Source organism: Podarcis raffonei, chromosome 5 (genome assembly GCF_027172205.1).
Source record: "Podarcis raffonei isolate rPodRaf1 chromosome 5, rPodRaf1.pri, whole genome shotgun sequence".
Taxonomy (NCBI): Eukaryota; Metazoa; Chordata; class Lepidosauria; order Squamata; family Lacertidae; genus Podarcis; species Podarcis raffonei.
In genome coordinates, this window is record NC_070606.1 from 47,024,032 (window position 1) to 47,035,483 (window position 11,452).

General features: G+C 51.4%; 1 protein-coding gene across 1 annotated transcript; it reads right to left on the reverse strand.

The window, feature by feature from the left end:
- Positions 1–3,322: 3,322 nt before the first annotated feature.
- HMX3 (H6 family homeobox 3) lies at positions 3,323–7,844 on the reverse strand. Its single transcript, XM_053388968.1, has 2 exons — positions 6,959–7,844; positions 3,323–5,420 (listed from the first exon to the last, which is right to left on the reverse strand). Exons 1-2 carry the CDS (start codon positions 7,323–7,325, stop codon positions 4,759–4,761), a joined length of 1,029 nt encoding a protein of 342 aa, XP_053244943.1. The 5' UTR covers positions 7,326–7,844; the 3' UTR covers positions 3,323–4,758.
- Positions 7,845–11,452: the final 3,608 nt, after the last annotated feature.

The following is an 11,452-nucleotide window of genomic DNA, read 5'->3' on the forward strand; positions in this document are numbered from 1 at the left end:
AGCCTATGTGATCTCAGGTCAGAGGCTCGGGGAAGGCCTGTTCCTTGCGCCCTGGCTAGGGATGGCCAAGTGCGGGCCTAGAAAGAGAGGGTGAGCAAGGGCTCTTACTTAACCCCCAGATCAAAACCCTGGTCCTTCAACAGCCCAGAGCAGCCCGGCAAACTTTGCAGACCGAAGCAAGTTTGTCTAGGGGCGCGCGCCTGACTTATCCACGCAAACGCCTGTAGCTGGCGCGCAATGACGCGCAGGAATTGCTTTTGGGTGGCCGTTTCCCACTCACTCCCACTTGCTACTAAAACATCGCTGGCTTGAATGTGAATGCTTTTCTTTTTTTCTAAGCAAGACTTGGAGGAGTCCATCCTGGATCTATTCTTCTCCTTTTTAAAAAAGTGGGTCCTTGGACCTTGATTTCAGTGAGCTGTAGACTGCGTTTGAAGGGAGCTGAAATTATACTTAAGCAAGGGCCTCGGGGAGAGAGAGGGAGAGAAGGGGGCAGATCAACAGACCTGAAGAAGTTGTGCTTCCCTTCCAGCGGGTTCCTTCAGGGGGCTGGAGGAAGGAGAAGCCCTGCTTGGGGCCCTTCAGAGAGAATGGACCTCAGGTCAACAAGAGGTTAGAATGAGAGGCGTAGGGGCGCCCAAGACCTGTCCACTCCTCCATTTCCTCACTGCGCACCGGAGTTTGATTTTGAACTCGGCGGCTTGAGCGTTGGTCTTATGAAGGAGGAATTCGGGGTCATTAAGTGGGCTGCGGATCAGGACTTGCTCCCTACCAACTGACTGTCTAGCTAGCCAAAGGTTCCTAATCGCAGTGTCTGATGACACCGCGCCTTAAATCGCAGCAGCTTTCGCCAAGCTGGTGCCCTCCAGCTGATGTTGGAATATAACACGCCATGAGTACCAGCCGAAACTGCTGGGAGTTGTACTCCAAAATCTTTGGTTGGCCACTGTGGGAATAGGATGCTGGACTAGACGGGTCATTGGTCTGATGCAGAAGGCTTTCCTTACGTTCTTAAAAAGAGTCTGCTGGATCAGACCAGCATCCTGCTCTCACACTGGCCAACCTGCGTTGTACAACCCCCACAGCCCTATATGGGGGGCATGTTGGAGAAGGCTGCGTTATAAGGCCTTGACCCCTGGACACATAGGCTAGTGGGGAAACCCTCTCGTCTCAGCCAATAGATATGGACTCTGTTGCAATTCTGAACCGGAACGCTTTGGCAGAGAGGGGAGGGGGAATTGCAGGCAACAGAAGCAGGTGTAACATATAAAAGAAAGATAAAGAAATAAGGTGGGGGGGGGGCAACAAGCTGTGCTCGCCTCCAACTGGTCCTTTCTCGATTGAGTAAAGACAGGGTGAGCCAGGAACCGTTTTCTAGGCACTAACCACAAATAGAGAAGTTATTTTTCTCGGCGTTTGATAACATTGCGGCAGGGTGTTCGCCAATGGAAGGAGATATTTGCTGTTGCAACAGGGCTTTTTAATGGATTGCTAGTGGCTTGGCCCAAAGTTAGTATTGCAAACAGCCCAAAGGCATCAGCTTGTTTGCAGGTGACACAAGGAAGATCGTATTTTGACTCTACATTTCTGTTTATTTTCCATTTATCACACAGGCCAAGAGGTTTTAATCCCAAACGAAAGGAAAATAAATGGTTATCTCTTCTCCTTCCTTCTTGTTTCTTTCTTTTCTGGTGAAACCTTGCCTCAACTGTATACATACATACACACACAGAATTATTCACGACAGTTTTCTATAAACGGAAAACGATATTATCTCTCAAAGCGGGCCCCAAAGATCTATTGAAGAGCACACACCCTGTACCAATTGAGCTCAAGAGATGGAACAAAGAAAACAAAAATCGCCCAGAAAAATACTATCTGGGTAAGTTTTCTCTGGAGTGAATAACAACAGAACCATGACCTTCTCTCTCTCTCTCTCTCTCTCTCTCTCTCTCTCTCTCTCTCTCTCTCTCTCTCCTCCCTCCCTCTCTTGGATGGACTGCTGAAGAGCAAATTCATTAAAAAGCTGTAGTAAGCATCAATGATTTTCATTCTCTCGGAGTTGAATGGAAAGCTCCAGCAGCCTGATTTGGCGCTTAGAAACATTTTACATTGGCAAACCGGAGTGAAATCGGATTCAAAGTGGGACTAGGAAGGGGCTTCCATTAGGGTATAAGGTGCCTTGAATCTGCCCCTGAGTGTTGCGGCTTTGGAGCAGTTCTGCAACAGAGATACACTCGGATTGGAAACCTAATCCCGGCCCCGTGCGCTTGGAGAGCTTCCAGACACACCAGAAAGGCTCCAGAGTCGGAGTCTCTCCAAAAGTAAAAAAAGGACCAAGCGCGTGTCTTTCCCGATTAGAAGCTTCTGTCAGCCAATCTGATACTGGCGAAGGCTCAGGGTTCTGAGTTCGAATGCTGAGCTGCGGGAGAGGTGGAGGCCACGCGGCGACTCACAGTTGGAACAAGCGGCGCGCGCTGCCCACTTCAGCGCGCAGAAAGGCTGTGCAAATCAATCCTCCCCTCTGCTTGCCTTTCTCCGTCTCTAGCTGTGACGCTAGGGGTTTTTTAACCCGTTGCTCGCGGCGTGTGAAGCCATCAGCCTGCTATCTACTGCAGAACACTCCAGAGAGAGCGGAGAAGGGCCGAAACCAGACGTAGAGCGCATTGGTTCTTGCAAGCACAAGCGTCTCCCCTATTTTCTTTTTTTAAAAAAGGACTTCCCTGTAGGACAAGGATCCCCCTCCCAGCCCCACAACCCACCGATCTATTCTCATCCTTAAACAAAAACAAAGAAAACCCACCTTTGCTCAGATTCTCAGTTTTATCCCAGTCTCCTGATTCTTTCTCCTACCGAAAGCGACGAGGTCTGTAAATTTAGCCCAAATGCGTCGTTTTGTTTGTGAATGGATGATCTGGAGCAGAAACGTTTACCTGAGACCGCACGTAGGACTTCGAAGGCGCAGCCGATTATCCATAGGTCTACAAGGCCCCTAAAACGCCTGCTAGTCTCAGCAACAGGCGTTTTCGACTTATGTGGAGGTTTTTTGTTTTTTAAAAAACTGCTTTAGAAAAAGTCTCCTCTGCGCAGGCAAACCTGGCCGGCTCGTTCCCCCCACCCCGCCTTTTTTTTTTTTTTTTTTTTGAAGAACAAAGACTCCTCTGTCTACCTCTGCAGGTTCAGCGATCCCTTGGAGTTGGAGAGGCGGGCTTCCCTGCGTCCCACTAGCGAGACGGTTTAGGACACCTGTTATCTCTCCTTTCCCAAAGTCCCCTCCTTCCGTTTCTAAAATAATCAAGCAAAACACCACCATCGTCACCAGTAATGAACAGGTTTTCTTTATTTGTTTCAGCCCGCCCCTCCCTCCAATCACGACACTGAATTCTTATAACAATATTTTCTTCTTCTTCTTTAAATTTTAAAAATAGGACTGATCCCTGCTAGAGAGGGAGAAGGTGGGGAGAGGAATAAATCTGGGGAGGCCCGGGAATAATTTGTCAGACAACAGGTGAGAAAGACTGACACGAAAGAATTCGAGATTCCACCCCATTCAGGCGAAAAACCCCACGCGCCCTCCTTGAAACTGACAAGAAAGCTGTACAGAATAGCAAATAAGTTACAATTCGTCTTTAAAGAGACTGATTGTCCATCACTTAAAGCGCCCGACACACTCGACCTCTTGTGAAGTTTGGAGTTCAGGAGCAGCTGCCTTTTGTCCGTCCCCCCTTTTTTGTCTCCCCCGTTATATTTGTGCACTTCTCCCCCCCAAAACCCGACATTTCCTCACCTACAACTCCCCCCACAAAAAATACACCCTATAGTGCTTTCAGAATCGTACAGTATTGCACAGGTCAGCGGTATAAACCAGAGGAGCTGCTGCTTTGAAGAAGAAACGGGGACCGGGGAAGGACTACAGCTCTCCACAACATCTTTTTTATTATGATTATCATGATTATTATTCTGGAAAGAAAGAAAGAACTAAAGATATACGCACCCGGAACAGAATAAAATAAGGAGTGTCATAAATAATCAAGTCAAAAATGGTTCACGGTGACGCTTGCCGCGTTTCTCCTTAGAGATCCCAGAGAACTGGAGACTCGGGCAGTTAGGACCAACAGATCCTTGCAAAAGTGGACCAGGGCCATAAAGCCAGGAGGCTTCCAAGCAACATAGCACCCCCTCCTCTCCCCGCCAGCATTTGGCACCATCTGGACACGTGATTTCTCCCCACCACCACCAGTGCACGAGGGTGATCTCCTTTTGCGCAACGCTTCTCCATTTATTTATTTTTAAATAGCCAAATCCACCTTAAAGCAGAGCAAAGCTAAGCGCTCTCATCAGCCCCCACTCTCTACTTCTACAGAGCCCGGGTTGTAGTTCTGTGGTGGTCTCACCACGACCGTTCTGTCCTCCTCCTGAACAACCCAAAAGTAGAAGGAGCGAACCGCGAAGGGGAAGAGTCTCTCCACGCCGGGCGTTGCGCAGAGCATCCGGGCGCTACTTACACAGCCAAATCTTTGCTTGGTTCCTGCTGGTCCTTGGTGATGGGGGGCGATCGCTTCGTCCCGGAGGCCTGGGCTGAGAGAGGCAAGAGAGGGTGGCTGTCCCTCAACGCGGTTCTTAAAGAAGCCACCCTCCTTCCATCCATCCATCCATGACCCCTTCTCATGCCTTCCTTCCCTCCCTCCCTCCCTCCCTGCTCCGTTCTCCTCCTGCCTCCCTGACTCGTCCCCTGTCCGTCTGAGCTAGGCCCAGTCCTCAGACGGGCCGCAGGAGCGGCACGGAGGTGACCACGGGGTGCGAGTAGTAGACGGGGTGGGGGAAGGTGAGCAGGGGCTGGCTGACAGGCGCGCTGGCCGCCGTCGGGCCGCCTCCGCCGCCTCCGCCCGCCCCGCTGCCCCCGCCGTCGGCGCCGGCGCTCTCGTGGTACAGGATGGGCACCCGGACAATGCGCTGCGCCGCGGCATGGCTGAGGTTGGCCGCCTCCAGCTCGGCGGCCAGCTGCCGCTTCCACTTGTTGCGCCGGTTCTGGAACCAGATCTTGACCTGAGTCTCGGTGAGGTGGAGCGAGGCGGCCAGGCCGGCGCGCTCGGAGCTGCTCAGGTAGCGCTTCATGTCGAAGGTGGACTCCAGCTGGAAGACCTGGCTGCGCGAGAAGACGGTGCGAGTCTTCTTCTTGCGGCAAGGCTTCTTCTCCGGGCTGCCCGCCTCCGACTCGCGCTTTGGCCAGTCCTCGGCGCCGCTCTCCTCCTTCTTCACCTCCTCCGAGTCGCTCTCCTCCAAGATGATCTCGTCGGGGCTCTTGGAGTCCAGCTCCTTCGCCTCTCGCTCGGCCTTCAGCAAGGGCTCGTCCGGGGAGTCCCTGTCTGTGCCCACCGAGGCCGGCGAGGAGTCTCTGAGGAAGGCTTTGTCCACGGAAACTGCAGAGGAACAGCAAGACACACGCACACAAAGAGCAAAAGTCAAGATCCGAGCAGCCAGCGAGGCCACCGTCAGCCCTGCACGACTGTCAAGCTCTCTCTCTCTCTCTCCTCCCTGCTGAGCGGAGTGGAGCTCACTCCCTGGAAAGTGGGCTTGTGACTGAACTCACGAGGGAGTAAGCCTAGTGGGACACAGCTGGGGCTTACTTCCGAGGAAACGCACCTAAGAGGGCGCTGGGACGCTGCCTCTTCGGGGTGACTCTGCAGAGACACTTCCGAGAAAGAGACCTGGCACGTTTGATTCAGCTAATGGGACTTCTCTGCTCGGTAAAGGAAAAAATGCGTATGATGGCAGTTATGCGAACAGAATGATTAGAGTAGATCCATTGAGATGAATGGCCATGACTAACTTAGGTCCATTAGTTTCAATGGGTCTGTTCTGAGTAGGACAACAGGGAGATCTGCAGTAGGTGTATGCTTGGGAAGAAGTCATTTTTATTCCCAGTGATTTAAGTCGGGTTGAAATCCAATGCACACTTCTCTTAGGACTAAGCCCCATTGAGCATTGTGGAACTTCCTCCTGCCCTCCACCCAGCAGCCTTGACTCCCTCCTCTTCCTGCAATGGGCTGGACAGCAAGTCCCATTTAGTTGTATGGAGCTGACTTTCAAGTTCTGAATTTTTAAGGATTGCAGCCCTGGGCTCCTCCACCGAAAGGCTGCGATCCTAACTGCTCCTAACTTGAGCGTGAGCACCGTGGAAGTCAATGAACTTCCTGAAATGGCCTTTTCCTTGCTTCTCAGGCACATCCCCACCGTTAGCTGATAGGCTGATTTACTTGTGAGTAAGCCTCGTCGGATCCTAGCTACACTTCTTTGGAAGCAAGTCCTGTGGGGGATTTCACGGGACTTCCTTCCACGAAAGTGTGGTTGGGACGAGAGACTGAACCAGAGATAAGATATTTAGATACAGTATGATACATGCCTCATGTTTCTGAATAAATCCCGTGGAAATTAGAGTGGCACCAAACTTGGAGGGGAGAGGGGAGTAACAGATGGGGCGCAGAGAGGGATGTGAAGGTGGCCAGGGGTGGAAAGAGGGGGACTCCGTTCAGTGCATATAGTTTCTTGGTGATGAAACGAAAGGCAACCTTTGATCTCCACAAAACTAAATAAATGTTCTTCTGGCGAGTGCCTACAAGTCAGTGATGACTAAGGAAACATCGCTACTTCTCATTGATACCGGGAAACCCCAGCTCACACCTGGAAGGCTTTATCTGCCCCGGGGGAAAGCTTGTTTGGGAGAGGAAGGGGAGACCTGGCTGACCCTGGAGAGCAGAGACCACCGAGGAAAACCACAACGGAGCAATGGAGATGGAGTCCAATCATCTTGGTGACAAAGACCTGGGCTTCCTTCAGGAAGAGACCTGGACCCGCTTGGCTCGAATGGGTTACTGAAATGGATGGGTGGGTGGGGGGCTGAATAGACTGGGGAGGGGAAGAGGGAGCGAGATGGAGAGAGGACTTTGATCTCCAGTACCTTCTGGCCTAGGCAGGTGGCCTCCGGCGGGCGTCAAACTGTAAGGATACCACCAGGCAGGGGACCTCTCCAGATAGTGTGCAGGCAAAGCAAATCTCTGCGCCGGGATCTCGAATCTCGGGAAGGCGAGGTCACCCATCTGCGACAGGGCGAAGCCGGCCCCCTCCAGAGCCCCCTTGGCCGCCGGAGGGAAGAGCGCCCGGGGCTGCTTAGGAGACGCCTTGGGGTGGTCCCCATTGAGCAAGTTCTTGATGGAGAACGGCGACTCCTTGGGTTGCGACGACGGAGGGGGCTGTTGCTGCTGCTGCTGCGGCGGCGGCGGGGGCTGCGCTTGGCTGCCGGGGGCGTCCTGTCCGGTCTCGGGCATCCTTCCCACGTTGCCCACGTCCGCGGGACGGCGTTCACACTGCGCTCCGGAGTGGCTCCGAGTTGGCCGATGGCATGGGGGAAGGACGGCAGGGGGAAGGAAGGGGAGAGGGATGGAGTGGAGGTGGGGGCCGCACGACACCCGGACGAGTCCCGGTCCTCCAGCCAGCCAGGCAGCGAGACTTGGAAGTCCGTGGGGGGCGCTTCTCCTCCTCTTCCTCTTCCTCCTCCTCCTGCCGGTGCTGCTGCTGCGGCTTCTCCTGCGTCAACCCGGCGCCGAATGCTAACGCGGAAATCCAAATGTCAAGCCCAGTGGGGTGGCGCTGGGCGGCGGCAGCGGCGCTGGGGCGCGGAGCGTGGCAAGCGGCCTCGGGCCGGGCAAGGCGTCAGCGGCGTCGGCTGGGCCCCCGGACTCCCCCAGTGCCACTAGGCAGGGCAAAGCAGAGTGAGTGAGGGAGAAGAGGGAGAGAAGGAGAGGCAGGCGGCGCGCACCCCCCCTCCTTCGCCTCTCCCCGCCGCCTCCGCCGCCGCCCCGTCCATCTCTCGCTGCCTCCACGCCCCCCTTCGATTTGGTCCTTTGGCTCCAGGCTACGAGAGCTCGCCTCTTATTGGCTTTATATAGTCCAATTAGGCAGCAAATGAGGACAGGGCTATTAGCACAAAAGGGTATTGGCTCGGTTGAAGAACCACCGCGCCGAGGAAGGGGGCGACGAGGACGCACAAAGTGAGGACCCCCCTGCAACACACACACACGCGCACACACACACACACACACACACACACAGAGTGCTCACTCTGTACAAACTCCCCTACCCATGACCCTCCGGAAGAAAGATCAGGAGGAGGGTCGCGCGCCAAACCTGCCAGCCAGCCTGGACACCTCCTCTGCGCTATGGGGTTAGGGATGGGGCAGGAGGCAGCGGCAGGGATTTTCCTTGGGGTTGCTTCCCCAAGGATTGGAGGGCGGGGGGGGAGACTCGACTGGCCGCCTCCGACACACCGACAGCAGCAGCCAAACCCAGCCTCGCTCTGGTTCGCTTCCCCGGCTCTGCGGGAGCGAATCCCGTTTGCCTAAAACGGGGCGGCCGGCGCTGCCCTTCTCCAGAGCAGCTTCATCCCATCCGGGGTGAGCCCTCGGGGTGGAAAAGTACCCCGATACCATCAGCACCACAGCACCGATCCCATCTCCCCCCCCCCCCACAAAAAAGCTTCGACGTCGGATTTGACCTTTCCCCAGGGGATCCATAGCTCGATCACTTCAAAACAAAAACAAAACAAAACACAAAAAACAAAAAAACAACAACATGCTGGCCTTTTGGAGAAGGCGCTCGCAATTGACGTGTCAGATTCAAAGCTTCTCCACAGAGCTATTTCCCGAGAGAGAAATAAAGATAAATGGAGAACCGGATCCAAATAGATATAGACTGTTCACTCTACAGATCAAGACAGATAATTGTTGCCAAACCAAACGTCACCAGCAGCCTAAGACCAGATGAACAGGAACGGGGTGAAAGCAAAGTGTTCCTCGCCACGCACGGACGCCACGCACGGACAGATGCACCAATTAATAATAATAATAATAATAATAATAATAATAATAATAATATACTCTAGAACTTAAGCCCCATTGGTCCCGGTGAGACAAATATGTGTAGGAGCGAGGATAAGTCTAAGAGCCTAAAGCTATTGCTCGTTGTGAATATTCTGCGAAGAGGTTTTTCATTCATATAAAACCGGTCTGTCTCTCATTAGGTTGCTTTCTGCATCCTCTGAACTCTCTCACGTTTAAGCAAAATAGATTTAGGGCAACCCTATGCCTTTGAACTTAGCGGGGTTTGCTTCTGAATATACATTGTAGGATCACCTTGTTAAAGACTGAATATGGTTTCCTAAATATAGGTAATGTAAATTTAAAGCAAGAACGCTGCACAACTATGCTCAGGTAGTTTTGGAGGTTTCACCTAAAAAAAGAGGTTGCCTGCTACTTGCCAAAATGTTGTTTTTTTAAAAAGTGGGACAGAATAAAACATATGTGGAGGACACAGTGCTTTCTACACTCACACGCCGGACACACTCTCCTCTAATGTGCCTTGCTTGAATTTAGTTTTTCTTTTTTGCAGTTAGGTTTATTGCTTTTTTGGTAATTTTTGGGGGGAGAAAACAAATTTGGTAAGAAATGTGAAGGGTGCTTATAACGTAGATAGAACAGAAGCAAATTTCTCCCCCCCCCTTTTTAAATAAAAAAACCTGAACTTAAAAATACCTTGGCATCCCTGCACACATCTATTTTTTGCTGTTGACACGAGGAAATCGAAGGAAGCGATCGTGGGAATCTAATCAAAGTCACTACTTTGCAACTGAAAAAAATCCATTCAGCTACAATAGTTCGTTTTGCTTCCCATATTTTTCCAGATATCCCTGCCACATCCTACCTACCAGTTTTGCAAATTCTTTCTTTCTTTCTTTCTTTCTTTCTTTCTTTCTTTCTTTCTTTTTAGAGTCACGGACCCCTTCCCCATACCCATATTGCCCTTCTACGAATCTTTCCTAAAATTAAACACACATTTTCCGAATGTTTTACACTATTGTTGTTGTTGTTATTATTCCTACTACTACAGGGGAAGAGGACAACCATCATGGATCACGTCATTGCTTTCAGACAGAAATCCGCGTTAAAACTTTATCGACAGCCGGCTCTAGAGCAGTGTTGGCTTGGCTTATCTGAGATGCCTTCAAAAAAACCGGGCAAACATGAAGATGCTGCCGAGGTGCCTCTAAGGAGAAACAAACCACCCTGGGTGAAATCAAGCTTTTGACCGGTGTCACATCTGGTTCTCGCAGAAAATTAAGATTGGTCTTTATAGACTTCGAAGATGACCTGTGAAATATATCTAGACGCACACCCACTCACCGAGAGCATTATAGCTGGCTGAAAAGATATGAAAAATGTAATGAAATAGAAGTTCCTATTAATGTCATTGCTGGGAGAAGGAGGTGGCTGTTGTTGTTCCTCCCTCTCACCCCCTTTTTGTTTGTTTGCTTATGTAACTCGGCAAAGTCACACGCCGTGGAAGTCGGTAGCTGTATGAATAACCACAGGACAGATCAGAATAGATCTCTTTATAAATCCGATTTGCCTAAGTGGCTGCTGCTTCTGAGAAACCGTGACTCTCTCCTCCTCTTATCGAGATCGTTCTCAAATGAAAGTCACGTAACACATGGATTTCCCCCCACCGCCACCCTCCCCAAAACCCATTGCTTCCTTGCCGCTACAGTGTAGTCTTGGTGTCGTCAAGATGGAATTACTGGCATGGTCTTCATGATCGGCGATCAAAAAGAAAAGCAGATGCCTATCACTAGTTTGACTGCCTCAATCCTATATATATCGGATATACATTGTTTTGAATGGCGTTGCCACCAGCACTTTGTGGAGCGCGTGTGTGCGTTGGGGGAATTAATTACGTGAAGCAACCAAAATAATCCGCTTGCACTCTTCCCGGCTCCGGTTTTCCCCTTAGCAAAACTAAAGGGCATAGCGCCCTCTGTTGGACTTCCCTGCGATAAAGAACCGTGGTTTCTGCTTTATTCTACGCGACCGTTCAGGAGTCTTCTGGGGTCCAACTGCTGCGTGTGTGACTGTGTCCATTTCCCACCGAGGTCCAGAAAGAAGAGACCCGTGGCATCCTAAAGACGAATAGTTTTATTGTGACATAAGACTTTTGTGGATTAGTACCCACTTCAAGAGGTGCTTGAATTAAGTTCATGCTTCCAGAGGCTGTGCTTACGCTATTGCAAAACCTCTAGAGTCCTGCAGCACCTTAATTAAAGAGAAGTCGTTCACCCAAGTCTACACCATTATAAATTTGCTGGTCTTTAAGGTGCTACAGGATTCTTCCTTAGGAAATGAGGCAGGCCCTAGTCCATCAAACTTTTTGCCAGGATAAATCTGTCATTTTCTTTTTTAAGGTGGCTGCTGTGCAAGCTGGTCCTACTATTAGGCAGAGTGGGGCAGCTGCCTTAGGCGGCAGAAGCTGAGGGTGGGCGGTAACAGTGGGCCAACCATATCCCCTGAGTGTCCCAAGCTTGCCTCCCCTGCACAGTTTAAGCAAGTGTGTTGCCTCAGAGTTG

Coding starts and splice junctions, on each gene's coding strand:
- HMX3 (XM_053388968.1), bottom strand. CDS start 7,325: ATGCCCGAGACCGGACAGGACGCCCCCGGCAGCCAAGCGCAGCCCCCG. Junction 5,421..6,958: donor CCACCTGCCTAGGCCAGAAG/GTACTGGAGATC, acceptor GTTCCTCTGCAG/TTTCCGTGGACAAAGCCTTC.